Source organism: Wolffia australiana, chromosome 6 (assembly GCF_029677425.1).
Source record: "Wolffia australiana isolate 7733 chromosome 6, ASM2967742v1".
Classification (NCBI taxonomy): Eukaryota; Viridiplantae; Streptophyta; class Magnoliopsida; order Alismatales; family Araceae; genus Wolffia; species Wolffia australiana.
The window spans coordinates 1,198,729-1,219,628 of NC_135840.1; the positions used below are offsets into that span (position 1 = coordinate 1,198,729).

At 46.3% G+C, this 20,900-nt stretch overlaps 2 protein-coding genes and 1 long non-coding RNA gene across 4 annotated transcripts; all 3 read left to right on the plus strand.

Annotated features, from left to right (window-relative positions):
- Positions 1 to 1,250: 1,250 nt before the first annotated feature.
- On the plus strand, positions 1,251 to 2,533 carry LOC144704882 (uncharacterized). 2 transcript variants are annotated; one of them, XM_078577452.1, is made up of 2 exons: positions 1,251 to 2,224; positions 2,380 to 2,533. In XM_078577452.1, the coding sequence occupies exons 1-2, from the start codon at positions 1,300 to 1,302 to the stop codon at positions 2,406 to 2,408; spliced, it is 954 nt and encodes a 317-aa protein (XP_078433578.1). In that variant the 5' UTR covers positions 1,251 to 1,299; the 3' UTR covers positions 2,409 to 2,533. The 2 variants fall into 2 exon arrangements, with proteins under 2 accessions (XP_078433578.1, XP_078433579.1); XM_078577453.1 differs by having other exon boundaries at positions 1,251 to 2,044; positions 2,380 to 2,532.
- Positions 2,534 to 7,439: 4,906 nt separating this feature from the next.
- On the plus strand, positions 7,440 to 10,395 carry LOC144704422 (uncharacterized). The gene is made up of 2 exons (XM_078576837.1): positions 7,440 to 7,902; positions 8,689 to 10,395. The coding sequence occupies exons 1-2, from the start codon at positions 7,440 to 7,442 to the stop codon at positions 10,248 to 10,250; spliced, it is 2,025 nt and encodes a 674-aa protein (XP_078432963.1). The 3' UTR covers positions 10,251 to 10,395.
- Positions 10,396 to 12,237: 1,842 nt separating this feature from the next.
- On the plus strand, positions 12,238 to 13,638 carry LOC144704234 (uncharacterized). The gene is made up of 2 exons (XR_013581774.1): positions 12,238 to 13,397; positions 13,486 to 13,638. It is a non-coding gene; the product is annotated as an uncharacterized LOC144704234 (long non-coding RNA).
- Positions 13,639 to 20,900: the final 7,262 nt, after the last annotated feature.

A 20,900-nucleotide genomic window follows, 5' to 3' on the forward strand; every position in this document is an offset into this window, starting at 1 on the left:
ATGAGAAGAAAAGGCAGCGGAAGAAAATAAAGAAGAAGAAGAGAAAAAAGAAGAGGAGAAAAAAAAAGAGATAGGGAGAGGAACAAAATAAAGAAGAATGGAGAGAATAAAAAAGAAAGAATAACTGAAGAATTTCCAGCCGCACAATAAAAAATAAGAGAAACAAAAGAAAGAATGAAGGAGATAAGGAAGATGAAAGAAGAAATAAAGGAAGAAAAATGTAATAAAAAAGAAGAGGAAGAAGATAAACAAGACAAGTAGAATAAAATTAATAGTTGTTGATCTGAGTATTACATGTCTTTATTTTCTCTCTCTTGTTAGCCCATTAAGGGCCCTCTCTAGTCAGCCCATTAGGGCTTCCTATAAAACCCTGTAATCTCTTTCATTTGCCATCAAGAATTGTTCTTTTCTTGTTTACATGGTATCAGAGCCCTAACCCTAACCCTAATCTGGGTTTCCTGGGCTCGACCTTGCGCTCCGATCTTTGGCGGTTCTCACGACCGCCTGATCTCGCGTTCCGGTCTCTCGCCGTCTCGCTCCGGGCCTCCCAGGCGCTCGCCGTTCTGACATCCGCCGTCCCAGCGTCTTCCGCTCCGGCGCCCGCCGTCCCGGCCCGCGCCACCTCGGCTCGTGCCCTCCCGGCTCGCGCCGCCCCGGCTCGCGCGCCCTCCCGGCTCGCGCCGCCCGGCTCGCGCCCTCCTGGCTCGCGCCGCCCGGCGACCGGCGTCCGGCGCTTACCGTCAGCGACCGTCGTCCGGCGCCCGCGTCCGGCTCGCCCGTCCGGCGCCCGCCGTCCAGCGCCCGCGTCCAGCGCCCGGCGTCAGCGCCCGGCGTCCAGCGCCCGGCGTCCGGCGCCCGGCGTCCGGCACCCGCCGTCCGCTCACCGTCCCGGCGCGCAGCGTCGGCACCTGCAGTCCCGGCTTCGTCGTTCGGCGCCGCGCCGACTGTGGTCTACTCTGCTTTCATCATGAACCCGGTTGAAGCCCAGACCTCTACTGTTACGCCAGACTCGGCGCGGTATCTACGCCACATGCATCTACGGTGCCTCTCTAGCCCGGAATTGGTCGCTCCTCTGGACCATCCTCTTTGCCTCGGATGCCTCCGGATGGTATGTTTACTGGATTCAATCTCCTGCAATGGCGCCAGTACGTCCAGATAACTTTAAAAGGGCGTCTCATGCGCCATCTTCTAGAAGACGGACCTTCCCGGACCGATCCCAAGTATTATGACTCGCTGGACGTTGAGGTAGTTCATCGTTGGCTCTTGGACAGTATTTCACCTAGTGTTAAAGGTGAATTCATGTCTCTAGAGTCGGCTCGGGCGGTCTGGGAAGCAGCACTTGAGAGCCACTCCAAGAAGCACAACATTGCGACTCTGTACGAATTGGTACATTGGGCCGCTAACCTGCGTCAAGGGGACCGGTCTATCATGGAGTACAGTACGGAGCTCATTTCGTTGTGGAATGAAATTGACTACTACATGCCGCCCGACCCCCATTCGGTGGACCGCCAATATACTCTTCAACTTCGGGTTTTCCAGTTTCTTATGGGACTGAACCCGGAATATGAAGTTGTACGGGCTCAGCTTATTCATCGGGAGACTGGTCCTACCTTCAAGGATGCGCTCCACAGTGTGCGGGTTGAAGAATCCCGCTTTCAGCAGGCCCAGAACTCGGCTTCGGCACTTGTAGCTCATTCCTCTTCGTCTGCACGCCCATCGTCGACTCCACCACCCGGCTCTTTGCCACGTGGTCCGACGGCTCGGACGGAGGATTCTCCAAAGGGTGATCCTTCGCTGTTTTGCAATTACTTCAAGAAGCGAGGTCACTCTAAGGAGACGTGCTACAAGCTTCAATGGAAACGCGCACAACCGAGCAACCTTGCTGCAGCCGCCTCGTCCGTGCCCCCCCCGGGTCAAGTGCCTATGCTGTACGGTCTTCTCCCGACTAGTGCCTCGCTCGCTAGCTTCACTCTGGAAGAGATGGAGCGTCTACGCCGCTTGCTTGATCCTCCAGTCGTGGGCTCATGCTCCTTGGCCCACGCAGGTATGTCCACCAGTCTTCCCACACCTACATCCCCTCCTGGCCATTCTTTTTCCTCTTCCACTTGGCTTCTTGATTCCGGTGCCCACATGACCCCAAATCCTCGAGCCTTTCAAACTTATGCACCCGTTTCTGGCTCCTCCAAAGTTAAAACAGCCTCCGGCGATCTTCTCACCGTGGCGGGTATTGGTCGTGTGGCCCTTTCCTCTTCTATGCATCTATCTAAAGTTCTTCATGTTCCTCGCCTTACTCATCATCTTCTCTCCCTATCTAGCCTTGTTTGCGACTTGAAACAAGACCTTACCTTCTCTCCTAATTCATGTTTTTATCGTGATAAGGTGTCGGGGAGGACGATTTCCATTGCTGAGGAGCATGAGGGGCTCTATCTTGTTCGTCCTTGTTCGAGTTCTCTTGCTTTTGCTGCTGCGGCAGTTTCCCTTTCGGCTTCCCACGAGCGTTTGTGGCTTCTTCATCGGCGTCTCGGCCATCCTTCTTTTGCTACTCTTTATCGTCTCTTTCCTAAACTCTTTCAAGGCCATTCTGTGGACCGTTTTGTTTGTGTACTGCTTGTCGAATTGCCAAACATCATCGTACCACGTATCCTATCTCGTCTTCTCATTCTTCGACCCCATTCTCCCTTATTCACACCGATGTGTGGGGGCCTTCCCCTATTCATAGTACTTCCGATTCTCGGTGGTTATGCATCTTTATTGACGACGCTACTCGATTCACGTGGGCATATTTCTTGAAGAACAAATCGGAGATATCTCGTGTCATTCCTCAATTTTACTCCCTTATCCAAACTCAATTCTCTATATCCATTCGTCGCTTCCGCTCCAACAATGCTAAAGACTACGTTAACACCACGTTAAGCACCTTCTTCCAAGGCAAAGGCATTATCCATGAAACTTCTTGTCCCTATACACCACAGCAAAATGGCGTTGCCGAAAGAAAATTCCGTCACATCTTTGAAATGACTCGGAGCCTTCTCTTCCATATGCATGTGCCCAAGTATTTTTGGGGAAGACGTCTCCACCGCCATCCATCTTCTTAATCGCCTTCCATCTCGAGTGCTTGACTACTCCACTCCCATTGACCGTCTTCAGCATTCCTTTCCAACTCTCTCTCTTCGAACTCATCTTACTCCTCGTGTATTTGGATGTGTATGCTATGCGCCCAACCACCAACTTGGTCGTGATAAACTGGATCCCCGTGCTATCAAGTGTGTGTTTGTTGGCTATTCTTCCACCCAAAAAGGCTATTTATGCTATCATCCACCCTCTCGTCGGTTCGTCGTCACCAAAGATGCCACGTTTGATGAATTGCTCCCCTACTATTCCTCCTCCTCTCCTGAACCCTCATCGTCCCCATCTCCCTCCGATCCACTCGAATTCCTCATCCTCGTCCCTCGTCCCTCTTCACCGGCCCCGCCCGACGTGTCTCGGCCTGTTGCTCCTCCAGCAATTGTGCCTCCCGACCCGCCTCCGGCCGCCGTCTCAGTCCCTCCTGTGGAGCCTCCTCCAGTATCTGCTCCTGCGCTCGACCCTTCTGCTGCACCTTCTTCGATTCCTCCGCTCCCTATCCATCGCTGCCCGCCTGAAAAACGCTATGGTATTACCCTTGCTCGTCGCAAGCCTCGGCTTCCTTCTTCGTCTCCTGCTGCCCCGTCTACCTCAACCTCCACCCCTCCTGCCACCTCCTCATTAGCCGTGCTGCCCTCTTCCCGTTCCTCTCCCCTCTATCAGTTGCGGAATCTATCTCCTCTCATCGCCTCTCACCCTCTTATCATGCCCTTCTCACCTCCCTTGATGCCACTTCCCTTCCCACGACGGTGGACATTGCCCTTTCATTTCCGCATTGGCGTCAAGCCATGGCGGAAGAACTTCAGGCTCTTGCTCACAATGAAACGTGGGATCTGGTTCCTCTACCGGCTGGGAAGCATCTCGTGGGTAGCCGTTGGGTGTATGCTGTGAAGCATAATTCTGACGGTTCTATTGAGCGCCACAAAGCCCGGGTTGTGGCACAAGGGTTCACTCAGAAACTTGGCATTGATTATCAGGAGACCTTTGCTCCCGTCGCCAAGCTGAATACTGTGCGGATCTTATTGGCCCTTGCTGCGGATCGGGGCTGGATTTTGCAACAATATGATGTGAAGAATGCTTTTCTGCATGGAGAGTTGACTGAGGAGATCTACATGGCATTACCTCCTGGCTACACTTCCTTAGTGCCATCGTCTCCGCAGTCTGTTGTCTGTCGCCTGAAGAAAGCATTATATGGCTTGAAGCAATCTCCTCGTGCCTGGTTTGGTCGTTTCACGACGGCCATGCAGCGTCGTGGATACCGTCAGTGTAATGGTGATCACACCCTTTTCTACCGCCATTCCACGTCAAGGGGAGTCGCTATTCTTCTTGTGTACGTGGATGACATTATTATTACGGGTGATGATACGACGACCATTACTGAGCTGGCTATGTATCTCTTGTCGAAATTTGCTATTCGCCATCTTGGCCCGTTGAGGTACTTTCTTGGCATAGAGGTGGCCTATTCTTCCAGCGGGATCTTTATTTGTCATAGAAAGTATACGGTGGACCTTCTCTGTGAGCTTGGAAAGGAGGACGCCAAGCCTGCTTCGACACCGATTGATGCGAACCATCGACTTGGTGCCGATGCGGATGAGGAGCTTGCTGAGCCTGGCCCATATAGAAGACTTGTGGGAAAACTGCTTTATCTCACCCACACTCGCCCGGACATTGCATATTCAGTGGGTGTTCTGAGTCAGTTCATGCAGACTCCTCGCATGAGCCATTTTCATGCTGCTCATCGTCTCCTCCGTTTCCTGAAGGGCACCATTGGCCGTGGATTATTGTTTCGTCGCCATACCGGCCTGCGTCTTGAAGTCTACACCGATGCAGATTATGCCGGCTCTGTGGTTGATCGTCGGTCCACATCTGGGTATTGCACCTTCTTGGGCGGCAATCTGATTACTTGGAGGAGCAAGAAGCAGAAAGTGGTCTCTCGATCGAGTGCTGAAGCGGAGTTCCGTGCCCTTGCGCATGGTCTGTGTGAAGCACTTTGGATTACACAGCTTCTTCGTGAGCTACGGTGTCCAGTTCCCTCTCCTGTCCAGCTGTTCTGCGACAACAAATTGGCGATTAGCATTGCTCATGACCCCGTTCAGCATGACCGTACAAAGCACATCGAGATCGATCGCCATTTCATCAAAGAGAAGCTTGAATCGGGAGATTTTTGCACGCCTTATGTTCCGTCCGCTGAACAGCTTGCAGATATCTTCACCAAAGGGCTTCATGCCCCTAGGTTTGAGGAGCTCTGTTCCAAGCTGGGTGTGGATAACATCCACGCTCCAGCTTGAGGGGGAGTGTTGATCTGAGTATTACATGTCTTTATTTTCTCTCCCTTGTTAGCCCATTAAGGGCCCTCTCTAGTCAGCCCATTAGGGCTTCCTATAAAACCCTGTAATCTCTTTCATTTGCTATCAAGAATTGTTCTTTTCTTGTTTACAATAGTCATAAGAGAAGAAACAAGAAGAAGAAGAGTAGTGCGAAGAAGTAGAGAAGAAAAATGTAGAGGAAGAAAATGAAGAAGAAGAAGAAGAGAAAAAAGAAGAGGAGAAAAAAAGAAGAAGAGGTAGAGGAAGAAAATAAAGAAGAATGAAGGATATAAGAAAAAAGATAGAATAACGCAAGAATTTCTAGCCGCACGAGAAAAAGAATAGGAACAGAAAAAAGAATGAAGGAGAGAAGGGAAAAAAAGAAGAAAAGAAGGAAGAAAAATATAAGAAAAATGAAGACGAAGAAGATAAACAAGACAAGAAGAATAAAATTAGTATGCATAAGGGAAAAAATGCGAGAAGAAGAATAGAGAGAAAAGAAGGTTGAGGAAGAAAATAAAGAAGAATAAGAAGACGAAGAAGAAGTGAAAAAGGCAGAAGAGAAAAAAGAAGAGAAGAAAAAGGTAGAGGAAGAAAATAAAGAAGAAGACGACGAGAAAAAAGGAAGAGAAGAAAAAGGTAGAGGAAGAAAATAAAGAAGAAGACGACGAGAAAAAAGGAAGAGAAGAAAAAGGTAGAGGAAGAAAATAAAGAAGAATGAAGGAGAGAATAAATAAGAAAGAATAACTGAAGAATTTCTAGCCCCACAAGAAAAAATAATAGGAACAGAAAAAAGAATGAAGGAGAGAAGGAAAAAATTAGAAGAAAAGAAGGAGGAAAAATGTAAGAGAAAAGAAGAGAAAGAAGATAACGAAGACACGAGAATAAAAGTAATAGGAATAAGAGAAGACACAAGAAGAAGAAGAATAAACAGAAGAAGAAAAGAAAAAAGAACAGAAGAAACAGGTAGACGAACAAAATAAAATGGCGGAAGTAGAGTAGAAAGAAGACGAAAAATGAACAGAGAACTGCGAATTTATAGCTGCTGAAGAAAAAAAGATAGGACAGACAAAAAGAATAAGGCAAGAAGAAGAAGAAGAATAGAGAGAAGAAGAAGAGAAAAAGAAGTAGCATAAAATTAAACAGGAACTAAAGGATAAAATGGCAGATAATTATTATTAAATTCAACGTAGGTACCTGAAGATTAGTGTAGAATACGTCAAAATCAGAAGTTTAATGACAAATAATAGATCTCAGGGCCTCCAAAGTGACCCAGATGGAAGAAAAAGAAAAAAAGGGATCCGAAACAGGAAATTTGTTGACTGTTAAGTAACGTGAGATGCCAATATTAGATCAAGAAGAGGAAATAGAGAAGAAGAGAGAAGCGCATATCACGATCTTCAATAAAATGCCATTCAGGCTGAGTCATTGCAGAACAGAAGATAGAAATAAGGAGTAGAAGATGGAAGACATAGCATCATTGAACACTCGTGGGGAAGTCAGACTCCTCTATAAAGATTTGCATCTGCATAGCTGCCCATTGTAATCCTGAGATCAGTAAAGTCTCTTCTCTATGTATGTTCAGAATGATCTTACGCGCAGATGACCTTGGGATGAAGTAATCCATTGAAAATTCTCCCATATATGCCAAATTGGACTTGAATCCAGATGACTGCACGCAATCGTCCATTCTCATGTCAATCAATGATATTGTAACCCTTGTGTATCTTGACGTTGATGACATAAGAGGAACGTAATAGTAGAGCAGGAAAGCAATCCTGACATAATTCTTACCTTTTGAAGGAAGAACAGAGGAGAGCAGAAACTGCTCGGTACACTTCACCAAGCTCAAGTCGGGAACTCTGATCGGGGGAAGAATAGTCTTGTTCACGATGAAAGGGCACTCAGCAGCAGCCTCAATTTTCTTCGCGTCTTTCTTGTTTGCATTCCTACTGCTCTTGGAAGAAGGATTGAGAGAGATGCTGAGCGGTGCCATTCTTTCTCAAATCGATGATCTTGAAACTTTGGATTTATACTTCCGGATCATCCAGGACGAGGACGGTGGACGAGACGGGACGAAATTCGTCCCGTCTGACGTCCATAATTTCCCCTGGGACGAAGGAGGGGACGGTTTTTCATCCGGTGATTGGAAAACCGCCCCGTCCAATATCTCCAGGACAAATTTTCGGCCCGTCCCAGTCTCCTGGACGATTTTTCGTCCCAACCGGACGAAAGTATTATTCGAATTTCGACATTGAGAGAATTTCACCGAGTCAGGCAGCCAGCCCTAGTTTTGTCCTTCGAAAGGTATTCGCCGTCGGGAAGCTCTCTCGTACCCAGTACCTTGCAGAGCCGTCGGGCGGGCGTCGTTTCGTCTGTGTGAGAGAGCGGGAGTTGCTTGTGTTGCCTTCTGAAAACCAGCTTTGTCTTCCTCCATCTCTGCGAGTGATAGCGGTGATTCACCGTCGGCAAGGTATGTTCTCTATATATCTATTGTTCTATCTATCTATCTTTTGATATAGCTATCTCTCTATCTACCTATCTATCTAACTATCTACCTATCTATCTAGCTATCTATCCTTCTATCTATCCATCGATCTATCCTTCTATCGATCTATCCTTCTATCTATCTATTTATCTATCTTTCTGTTGGTCCAACTATCTCCCCTTTTACCTATCTAACTCACCGGCGATCAAACCATGTCAAATTCTAGCTATCTATCGATCTTTCTATGTAGCTATCTATCGATTAATTCCTTTTTAAGATTTCACTCGTTAAATGTTAACAAAATGTTATCTCAAGAAAGGTAGCTGATGAAAATATTTATCCTATGGGACTATTCAGTTTGACTATTTTCGTTTCTTATTTTATTCCGTTGATATCTTGCACCTGAAATATCAAAAAACTGTGGAATCAACGCATAGCTCTCTATATTTCCCTTTAAATGAAGATATCAATTCCTTGTATCTTCATGGATAATTGACATGGTTCTTTAAGTTTTAGTCTTAACCTTGCGATATTCCACATTGAAATATGTGATGTCAGCTTCCCTATCGCTCTCTCTCTTCCTCACTCTCTATTTCTTTATAGGGAAAATTTTCCAAAATCACGAACTCCGTTTTTCGTTCAAAAAGTAGCACAAACTTTTAGTTTTGTTCAAAATATAGCACGCGCCAATCAGAAGACGCCATTTGGCGTCTTCTTTTTTTTTTGCCAGCGATGGTCCAGAAGCTGATGTGGAGTCCACCTGGTAGCCAGGTAGACTCCACGATGGCATCCACGCCAGGTGGACTCCACATCAGCTTCTGGACTTCACTGGCCGTTGCCGCCGCTGCCCATGGCAGGCGGCCACCGCGGGTGCCCGTCTCTGGCCGCCGCCCGCCGCCCGCCGCCGCCACCCATCGCCGGCCGCTGCCGCCGCCGCCCGTCGCCGGCCGCTGCCGCCGCCGCCGTCCGTCTCCGGCCGCCTCAGCCATCGCCGGCCGTCCGTCTTTTTCTCGCCCTCGCTCACCCTTCCCGTTTTCCCCTTCTCATCGTCTCTCCCTCTCTCCACTCGTTCTCTCTCTCTCGACCTCTCTCCCCCTCTCCTGCTCCTTCTCTCTCCCTTGCTCTCTCTCCTCTCCGTCTCACCCTCGCTCCCGCTAGTTCTCTGTCTCTCATCCCTCTCTCGTGCTCTCGTTCTCTCGTGCTCCCTCTCCCCCTTCTCTTTCTCGTTCTCTTGGTCTCCCGCGGTCGTTCTCTCCCCCAAACTCTTTCTCGCCCTCTCTGTCTCTCATCCCCTCTCTCTTTCTCGTTCTCTCTGTCTCTCATCCCCACTCTCTTTCTCGTTCTCTCTCTTTTCCCCCCCTCTCTCTTTCTCGTCCTCTCTGTCTCTCATCCCCTCTCTCTTTCTCGTTCTCTCTGTCTCTCATCCCCTCTCTCTTTCTCGTTCTCTCTCTTTTCGCCCCTCTCTCTCTCATCACCTCTCTCTTTCTCGTTCTCTCTCTTTCCGCCCCTCTCTCTCTCTCTCTCGACCTCTCTCCCTCTCTCCTGCTCCTTCTCTCTCCCTCGCTCTCTCTCCTCTCCGTCTCACCCTCGCTCCCGCTGGTTCTCTCTGTCTCTCATCCCTCTCTCTCGTGCTCTCGTTCTCTCGTGCTCCCTCTCCCCCTTCTCTTTCTCGTTCTCTTGGTCTCCCACGGTCGTTCTCTCCCCCAAACTCTTTCTCGCCCTCTCTGTCTCTCATCCCCTCTCTCTTTCTCGTTCTCTCTGTCTCTCATCCCCACTCTCTTTCTCGTTCTCCCTCTTTTCTCCCCCCTCTCTCTTTCTCGTTCTCTCTGTCTCTCATCCCCTCTCTCTTTCTCGTTCTCTCTCTTTTTGCCTTCTCTCTCTTTCTCGTTCTCTCTGTCTCTCATCTCCTCTGTCTCCCTCGCTCTCTCTCTTTTCGCCTTCTCTCTCTTTCTCGTTCTCTCTGTCTCTCATCTCCTCTGTCTCCCTCGCTCTCTCTCCTCTCCGTCTCACCCTTGCTCCCGCTAGTTCTCTCCCTCTCTCTCTGTCTCTCGTGCTCTCTGTCTCATTCTTCCACTTATTCGCTCTCCCTCTCCCCACATTTCTTAACACCTCCCTCTCGCCCTCTCCCCCGCTCTCTCCCTCTCGTTTTCTTTTCCTCTCTGTCTCTGTCTCTCTCTGTCTCTGTCTCGGTCTCTCCCTCTCTCTGTCTCTCTGTCTCTCTGTCTCTCTGTCTCTCTGTCTCTCTGTCTCTTTGTCTCTCTGTCTGTCTCTCTCTCTCTCTCTCTCTCTCTCTCTCTCTCTCTCTCTCTCTCTCTCTCCCGCTACTGATGTAGCCCTCTGTCTTGCTCGTTCTCTTCCGCTCTCTCCCTGTATCTCTCTACCTCGTTCCGGTCTCACCCTCCCTCTCGTTCGCTCTCCCTCGCTCCTATATCCCCATCTCTCCCGCTCTCACTCTCTCCCTCCCGTTGTCTTTCTCCCTATTTCTATCCTACTCTCTCATTCCTCCCTCCCTTCCTCTCTCTGCCACCGGCTCTCCCGCTGCTTTCGCAAGGCCCTCTCACTCTTGCCCTTTCTCTCACCGTCTCTCCTGCTCACCCTCTCCTCCTCTCTCACCCTCACTTTCTCTCTTACTCTCTCTGTCCACCTCCCTCCGGCTTCACCTCTCTCTTCCTCTCGTTCTTTGCTCGCTCGCCCTCACTTTGGCTCTCCTTCTCTCCCTATCTCAATCTCTCTCATATTCTCTCATACTCTCTCCCTCTAGCCTGCTCCCTCTCCCTCGCGCTCTCTTTCCCTACTGAACTCTCTCCTTCTCGCCTGCTCTCTCACTCTCTCTCCCTCTCACTTCCTGTCTCCAGCTCTGACTGAAGATCGATTGTCCATCTCTTCGAGAACGCCGCATCATCTTCCCTCTATTGGAGATCAATTTTCTCTCCCTCACAATCTCGCTCTATTGAATATCGAGAGGTGTTCTCAGCCACTTTAAGCCAGGTATAGCAGCCTTTTTCTCTCTCTTTCTCTCTCTTTCTCTCTTTTCAACGCCACAATCTCTATTTCCATCCACTTGCAACATATTTAATGTGGATACTCCAATATCCATATTTGGATATCGTTATCGATATTGGGACATGGATATCGATATATAATTGGACATAGATATCGACATTCCACGATGTCCATATTTCGACATTGGAATCCATTTTTCGGATTTCCATATTTGGATATCGATATCGACCTTTTAGATTTTCATATTTGGACTTCGATATGGATATTTTAGTGTAGACCATAAGAATCCTCCTGTGTCGTGCTGCTGTAAGATATTCAGCCAAAGCAAAAGAGAATGTAAGTATCATACTGATTACCAAATTGCCTCTGTATAATTATTTACATTATGCTTCTGTACCTGTTTGTAAAATAGGGTCGATGACCGAAGTTTTCTTTTTGGTTTGGATTCAAGTGATGTGTGCTCAAGTGACTCCGATGGATATTCAAGTGAAGAATGGAATGAAGAATTTTGTAACGGGCGGAGAAGTAGAAGAGAAGAACGTCAAGCAAAGCTATGTGGTGATGATGAGAGTGAAATTATTTTGAGCACACACAGCAGTGGAAGATATGATCCTGGGTGCCCCAACAATAAAATTACAATGCAATTGGGCATGATATTTGAATCAGGTTCACAATTTAAAGCAGCCGTGAAGAACTAGGCCGTATATAACGGGTTCAATGATAGGTTTAAAAGATCTACGGAGAATATAGTGGAAGTTGTATGCCAGGAACATTGTCCATGGAGGATATATGCCAGTTGGGGTCCTATGAGGGAGGCCTTTGTCATAAAGGCAGTAAATGATGAACATAGGTGCAATAGGGCTCCCACGAACATACAAGCCGATTATCATTGGATCGCGGAACACTTCTTATATGCTATTCGAAGGGATATGAACTATAAGGTAGATCATATGATGCAAGAATTGCTGGAAAAGTATAGAATCATAGTTTCGCGGGGCACATGTTATAATGCAAGGTCCTGGGCACGCAAGATTCTTCATGGTTCTTTGAATGAGCATTATCACAGGCTACCCTGCTATGTGGCCGAGTTACAGAAAGTGGTAGGAAAAGTACCTTCCAGTTGGAGGTGGTGCATGACATTCATAATTCTTTGCCTAGATTTAGCAGACTTTATATATACTTCAAACCTCTAGAAAGGGGGTTCCTTGAGGGCTGTAGACCAGTGATTGGGCTGGATGGTTGTTTTTTGAAAACCGAATTGAAGGGGCAGTTGTTGAGCGCCGTTGGGAGGGATGGGAATAACCAGATGTTTCCTATTGCTTGGGCGGTGGTAAAAGGGGAAATTCAAGCTTCTTGGACTTGGTTTATTAGCCTGTTGATGACTAATTTAAGAATTATTGATGGCTACGGTTGGATTATTATAAGCGATCAGCAAAAGGAATTTAACTTTCTCATTCGCCGTATTCTACTTATCTTATGACTTGCTTGGTTAAGGTAGAACCAATGTTGTGCACTAAAAACCTGATACGCTTTGACATTTCGCAGGGTCTCGCCAATGCAGTGGCAGGCTTGTTACCTCATGCAGAGCATAGGAATTGCGCAAGACATATTTATTCAAATTGGAAGAAGAAGGGACACTCCAGTGACATCTTGAGGAACCTATTTTGGAAAGTAGTGAAGTGCACAACCCGTGAAGGATTCCAGAGGGTTATTGGACAAATGGAGACATTGAAAGAAGCAGCTGCGCAAGATTTTGTAGAGGTAGGCATAAAAAAGTTTGCATGGCTTTTATTTTCTAAAAGCCAAAATGTGAGGTTATTGATAACAACATGTCTGAGTGTTTCAATAGCTTCATCTTGCCGAGTAGGTCTCAACCTATCATCGACATGTTGGAATACATTTGAAGGGCAGTCATGGAGCGTATAGTGAAGAAGAGAGAGTTATTCTCCGAGAGTGTTGATTCCTTATGCCCTCAGATAAGTAGGGTACTCAAAGATAATAGACTCAAGTGTATGACATGCAGTGTTATTCATGTAGGCTATCTTAAATTCGAGGTCAGCACACACGGAGAAGGGTTCGTGGTTGATCTGCGTGCCCAACACTGTACCTGCAGATATTGGGCTATCACGGTCATTCCATGCCCGCATTCTATTGCCTGCATTCACTTTATCCGAACATACCCTACTAATTACGTCAACGAATGGTTGAAGAGAGATTCATACCAGCTAGCTTACAATTATGGTATTCCGCCGATGAATGTGAAAAACTTGTGGAGGGAAAATGAGGGAAACTACCTCTTCCCCCCATTGGCGAAGAAACAACCGGGAAAGCCAAGAAGAAGAGTTGACGCTAGTGAAGCCGGTCCTAGTGGTGTATGATTGACCAAGAAAGGCGTGCAAATGCACTACTCTCTCTGCAACCAAGGCGGCCACAATAGAAAGACATGCAACAATACAAGGCCACAACCTGCATACAAAGTATGGATTGAGTTTTATATTGAACTTCCATTATATCCTCGATTTTCCGTAAACTGAGATATTAAGCACATCTTGAACAATCATACAGGGATCGCTATCTTCTTCGGGAGGATTCATCAAATTGTTGAAGAGCATGACCAAGTTCCAAGTTTGATTGTTTCTTCATTTTAATTAACTACTATGTAATTTGTTGGTCAGTACTCAGATATTAATCAGTCAGCATATTTTATAGGTATTAGTATGCCACCCGTCTTTGTTCTCGAGTGTTACAAATCGTACAGGGGAATATTGGATTCCCTGTATATTTCAGGATATTGAAATATTGAATATCGATATCAATATCCAAAAACTGATTTCCGGGAATATCGATATCGATATCGAATATTGATAGTGTGGAATATCGATATCAATAACTGAGAGAGCGACTGCAAGAGTTATGGAGGGATAGAGGGAGTAGCTAAAGAGAGTAGAAGCGGGAGAGAGCAATAGAGAGAGAAGGGGTGACAGGGAGAGCCGGAGACGAGAAGTGAGAGGGAGTGAGAGGGAGCGAGAGTGAGAGAGCAGGCGAGAAGGAGGGAGTATCGTCTATCATCATCCATCATAATCATCATTCATCAATCATCATCATCATAATCTCACCGCAGCTGCCAGCGAAATGCTCGTCGCAGTCGTTAACAATGGCATCGAAGCTGTCCATGTAGCCCTGCAGGCCGGACGATTTTCCATGGCCTTCGTACTCTACGCCGTAGACCGCGTATCCCGCCTTGGTCAGCCGAATTGCCGTCCCTGCAGCGATACCATTCAATTCCAAGTCTGTCAATCCTCCGCTATTCACTTATTTGTCCGCTTATACCATCTGATATTCTCCATCCACTCACCTCTCATCGAGATGTTGCCCTCCATCGCATACCCTGTAGGACACAGATCAATGAGAGAGAGATGCACATCGATACCGTAGATTGATAGACTGATAGATAGAGAGAGAGAGATGGGGAGACAAGATATAACAAGAAGTTGAGATAGATGAGAGAGGGGTGGAGACAAGAGACATAACAAGAGATGGAGATAGATGGGAGGGAGAGATGGGGAGGCACGATATAACGAGAGATGGAGGTAGATGAGAGAAAGATGGAGAGACGAGACATAACAAGAGATGGAGATAAATGGGAGAGAGAGATGAGAAGACAAGATATAACACGAACTTGAGATAGATGAGAGGCAGATGAGAGAGAGAGAGATGGAGATAGATGGGGAGACACGATATAACACAAAATTGAGATAGATGAGAGATAGATGAGAGATGGAGAGGAGACATAACAAGAGATGGAGATAGATGGGGAGAGAGATGGGGAGACACAATATAACACAAAATTGAGATAGATGAGAGATAGATGAGAGAGATGGAGAGGAGACATAACAAGAGATGGAGATAAATGGGAGAAAAAGATGGGGGGACACGATATAACTAGAGATGGAGGAAGACAAAAGAAATATGGAGAGACAGTACGCAACGATATATGGAAACGGATATATGTGGGAGAGAAAGAGAAGGAGAGACAAGGTATACCTTGAGATAGAGATGGGGAAAGATGAGAGATAGATGGGGAGACAAGATATAACAAGAAATGGAGATAGATGAAAGAGAGATGGAGAGAGAGATGGGGAAAGATAGAGATAGATGGGAGAGAGAGATGGGGAGACAAGATTTAGAAAGTGATTTAGGGGGAGAGAACGACCGCGGGAGACCAAGAGAACGAGAAAGAGAAGGGGGAGAGGGAGCACAAGAGACAGAGCACGAGAGAGGGATGATATTGATTTGTGGAAATATTGATTTATTGCCATAGGTTTCATAGCGATCGTTAAGTTCGCGACCATCATAGGCATACAACTTGGTTAATGCAAAATAGAAACCCATTGTTTGATTGTTGTAGCCGAGGACGTCTTTATCGATTGCGCACTTGTCCTCGAGTTTTATTGAGATTTTGGTTGGACTGCAAAGGAGATATATCTCATAAAGTATGTAAGAACTGAGAGGTGGAATCTCAGGTAACGTCTTGAAAACATAAATCCTGATGGGTGAGTCTAAGATTTTTTGGATTACCAAAGGAGAGACCTTTATACACTCAATGATGCAACGAATGATCTAAGAAACCTGGGCAACATAAAGTTCAGAATTCTGCATATGAAAGGTGGTAAGTCAAGATGATCTCCATTGAGGGCTTCAATAGGCCTAATTAAACTCCTCTTTAGTTGATTTTAAGAACATTTCTGGTTTTTTTATAATGAATGATAATCATATAAGTGAACAATTTGTTCTGGGAATGATTAAAATATTTCTGCGAAAGCATCTGACTAACTTTACAATGAAGATGAGGAAAACACAATTCTCTCGACAATATCAGTCATGATTTTAAGGGATCAATCCAATGCGAGATTGTGTAGCCTACAAGTTTTAAATAACTCGAATCTCCAAATCATGTCTGAGCGAAAGATTCATTTTAATCCAAGCCTTGGAGGCTACCCACGGCACTCATTTCATTTTTTTGAGATTCCTACACACCGATCTCCGAAACCAATTCAAATAAAAAAGAAATCTTTCTGGAAAAGCCTCCGAGCGTCGATATTTCAGAGCTGGAAATCGCATGAGAAAAAGAAACAAATAACAATGAATATCAGAGACGACGGGATTATCTAAAGCGAAAACCTTGTATTTTACTTTCCACTGCTAAAGAGAGAGAGAGAGAGAGAGAGAGAGAGAGACAGACACAGAGATAGAGAGACAGAGGCAGGGAGAGATAGAGAGACAGAGACAGAGAGAGACAGACAGAGAGGAAAAGAAAACGAGAGGGAGAGAGCGGGGGAGAGGGCGAGAGGGAGCTGTTAAGAAATGTGGGGAGAGGGAGAGCGAACAAGTGGAAGAATTAGACAGAGAGCACGAGAGACAGAGAGAGAGGGAGAGAACTAGCAGGAGCGAGGGTGAGACGGAGAGGAGAGAGCGAGGGAGAGAGAAGGAGCAGGAGAGGGGGAGAGAGGTCGAGAGAGAGAGAGAGAGGGGGAGAGAGAGAGAGCGAGAGAGAGAGAGGGGAGGAGAGAGAGAGAGGGCGGGAGAGAGAGAGGGGAAAAAGAGAGAGAGAAAGAGAGTGGGGATGAGAGACAGAGAAAACGAAAAAGAGAGAGGGCATAAGAGACAGGGAGGGCGAGAAAGAGTGGGGGGGAGAGAACGACCGCGGGAGACCAAGAGAACGAGAAAGAGAAGGGGGAGAGGGAGCACGAGAGAACGAGAGCACGAGAGAGGGATGAGAGACAGAGAACTAGCGGGAACAAGGGTGAGACGGAGAGGAGAGAGAGCAAGGGAGAGAGGAGCAGGAGAGGGGGAGAGAGGTCGAGAGAGAGAGAACGAGTGGAGAGAGGGAGAGACGATGAGAAGGGGAAAACGGGAAGGGTGAGCGAGGGCGAGAAAAAGACGGACGGCCGGCGATGGCTGAGGCGGCCGGAGACGGACGGCGGCGGCGGCAGCGGCCGGCGACGGGCGGCGGCGGCAGCGCCGGCGATGGTGGCGGCGGCGGCGGCGGGCGGCGGCCAGAGACGGGCACCATGTGGCCGCCGCCATGGGCAGCGGCGGCAACGGCCAGTGAAGTCCGAAGCTGATGTGGAGTCCACCTGGCGTGGATGCCATCGTGGAGTCTACCTGGCTACCAGGTGGACTCACATCAGCTTCTGGACCATCGCTGGCAAAAAAAAAGACGCCAGATGGCGTCTTCTGATTGGCGCGTGCTATATTTTGAACAAAACTAAAAGTTTGTGCTACTTTTTGAACGAAAAACGGAGTTCGTGATTTTGGAAAATTTTCCCTATAAAGAAATAGAGAGTGAGGAAGAGAGAGAGCGATAGGGAAGCTGACATCACATATTTCAATGTGGAATATCGCAAGGTTAAGACTAAAACTTAAAGAACCATGTCAATTATCCATGAAGATACAAGGAATTGATATCTTCATTTAAAGGGAAATATAGAGAGCTATGCGTTGATTCCACAGTTTTTTGATATTTCAGGTGCAAGATATCAACGGAATAAAATAAGAAACGAAAATAGTCAAACTGAGAAAGAGACCAAGAGAACGAGAAAGAGAAGGGGGAGAGGGAGCACGAGAGAACGAGAGCACGAGAGAGGGATGAGAGATAGAGAACTAGCGGGAGCGAGGGTGAGATGGAGAGGAGAGAGAGCGAGAGAGAGGAGCCGGAGAGGGGGAGAGAGGTCGAGAGAGAGAGAACGAGTGGAGAGAGGGAGAGACGATGAGAAGGGGAAAACAGGAAGGGTGAGCGAGGGCGAGAAAAAGACAGACGGCCGGCGACAGCTGAGGCAGCCGGAGACGGACGGCGGCGGCGGCAGCGGACTGCGATGGGTGGCGGCCACGTGCGGCGGCCAAAGACGGGCGCCCGCGGTGGCCGCCTGCGATGGGCAGCGGCGGCAACGGCCAGCGAAGTCCAGAAGCTGACGTGGAGTCCACCAGGCGTGGATGCCATCGTGGAGTCTACCTGGCTACCAGGCGGACTCCACGTCAGCTTCTGGACCATCGCTGGCAAAAAAAAAAAAAAGACACCAAATGGCGTCTTCTGATTGGCGCTTGCTATATTTTGAACAAAACTAAAAGTTTGTGCTACTTTTTGAACGAAAAATGGAGTTCTTGACGTTTTGTAGAATTTGTCCTTTATATTTTGCTCTCCAGATCACGATATCAAAATGGGGTAATTTAGTTTTAACCTTGATATTTCTGATTATCTTTCTGGCAGCTGTCCCACCCTGAAATATTTACCATCAGTTTGATGTTTTCTCTCTCTCTTTCTCTCAATCTATAAATCCATCTAATCCATCCATCCATCCATCTCTCTCTGTCTCTGTCTCTGTCTCTCTATATATATTTATATATTTCTCTAGATTACCAAGGTTATCCGTTGTAATTTATGGGCTAATTTTAGTCCGTCTTACTTAGGGTTCTTGCTTATGGTGATATCTCACTTGCAAAATATCTTCTAAATATGTGTCATCACTCTCACTCACTCTCTCTTTTTGTGTTCGTATAAATTTCTCTTTATCTAACGAGATTAAAATAGATGTTTTAGGAAAATAGTTATCCATGAATAATTTAGTTTCAATGTCTATTGGCAAAAAATTGACTAATTTAATTGGAATATCAAAAAATTAAGTAGAGACAACCCATTTCTATCCATCTCCCATTCTCTGCATCTTTTCTCTATTTTCCTCGCCAACCAGTAATTTAGTCTTGAATAACGGAGTCAGCAATGTCTGCACCAATAGGGACTTTAATATAAGATTAGCTAGTTAGAAATGAACACGTACCCCATATACTTGTTAGAGAAATAAATGTAAGATTCAATATAAGTTTAAACATAGTTTAGGATTCAATATAGATAGGAATACATTTAGATAAGATACACATAGATAGGATTCACATAGATATGTCTCACATTTATCGCCAAGATCCAACATCCATTATTTGTTATAAACTAGCCGTTATAACTTGTTATAACGACTGCAATTATAACAAACTAACTATAGTAGTTATACCTAGAACTATATACAATATAAATACGAACCAACATTAATGTAATTTATTGTGGAATATAAGACGATCTTAAACATTGTTCTTGTTCTTGTGTCTCTCTTCTTCCTCTCGCTCTCTCTCTCTCCACTTCTTCTTCTTCTTCTTCTTTCAACTGCCCAAGAACATGGATCGTCTTAACAGGATTGCCGCTCGTCCGCTAGTGCGACCTCACCGAGCGGTTTCCTCGGCATCGTTTACTTGTCATCTGCCTGCCTGCATCCATCAACAAACTCCCGTGCATCTTTGCCATCAGGACTATCCACCAACTGCCAAACCAGGTGCCATTGCTCACATTACGTTGAATGATCGTCCCTCGCATTGACGGTAGTCATTCGCTCTAGGCGTTTGGCCATTTTTTGAAACGCTATTCGACGGGTGTCCCACTAGATGCAATATCTGTTCCACATTCGGGCATCCACTTTGATTCATCTTGCGCACCCACACCATTGTGCTACGTCTGAAATCTGCCTAACCAAACGTGAAGTCATCTGGCTGTTCGGCTGGAAGCATCAAGCCGTGTTGCCGTTGCTCGCCCTTCCACCTTGTCTTTCCTCGACTCCTACTTTTGACGTCGACTCTTGCACCGCCTCCAGCTGTTGGTTGAGTGGCATCGACGACGACGCCACTGCAACGAGGTACACCGTTACCCTTGCTCGTTAGTTTAATTACGTCTTTCAATATATCTTCACCTGCACTCCACCACGCTCGGGTTAGTTTAGGTGAGAGATTTATCAAGAAAACTTTTACTGAGCGTCTCCTTGGGTACGGGTCGAGCCCGTCCATCGCACGCAAGCCCCTACGTACTTTCTCCGTTTGGCGCCGTAGTCACCGTCATCACTGCAATGAGGGTCAGAAGGTCACCGTCATCATCATCGGTAATCCACCCTGGAGTTCAGAACTCGGTGTATTTCCCACTCGTCAGCCCTGCACGTACTTTTTACCTAAGACATACGCATCACATAGTTACATTCACTTAGTGAATTGACCCGTCGGACGACGCCATCGTCAACGTCCGACATCACAATGATTAGCACGACAAATCAATAAAAAGAGTTTCAATATGCATAGAAAGTTACCATACTAGAAGGCCAAATGATTACTAATCCAAGTTTACTATTTTAACTTCAAGATGATGTCGACGAAGAGAAAAATGGCCAGATTTGAAATTATAATAAATATGAGTGCAGTAACATAGAAAAAGTATTAAGATACTTTTTGTATCAAGCGAAAAGTAAAAAAGTGCTGCCGCATCGAGGTGGCATGTACATGCATACATGCAGCACCAATGCGGGTATTTGATTAGTAGGGGAAGGAAAAAAAATGAGGTTGATGTGATATCACAATCTGAGTCGCCACATAACATAGTGATTGCATGCCTTTTCTTCATGTTGAAAAAAATGACATGTTTCAACATATCATTAAAGAAAATAAATAATGATGTTTTGGCCTGCCATGACACATCACCATAACATACATTAACCACTAAAATAATGTACCTTTTCTCTATTTTTATGTGCAGGACAAGTGCTGCTCTTAGAGCTGCGATTCATAGATGAAGAGGAAAAAGTTCCAATCATTAAACTGGGAATATCACAGGATTAAAAAAATGGTGACAAAAACAATAAATCAACAACAACACTGACAATGAAAGAGAATATTGCATTAAAAGTATTCTATGATTGTTGTAATTCCAAGGGTTGATTTCGGACTATCTAAAAGGACGATTAAGCTGAAAATTTGGGGATGGCTACTTATTCGTCTCCTCTTCCATGCATTCCCTCAAATATATAAATGTAGGAGTATCTCTGCGTAGAAATATCCTTGAACTTGTTTCCTAAAAAGAGGGAACATAAAGGATTATATGCAACATAAAAGATGGT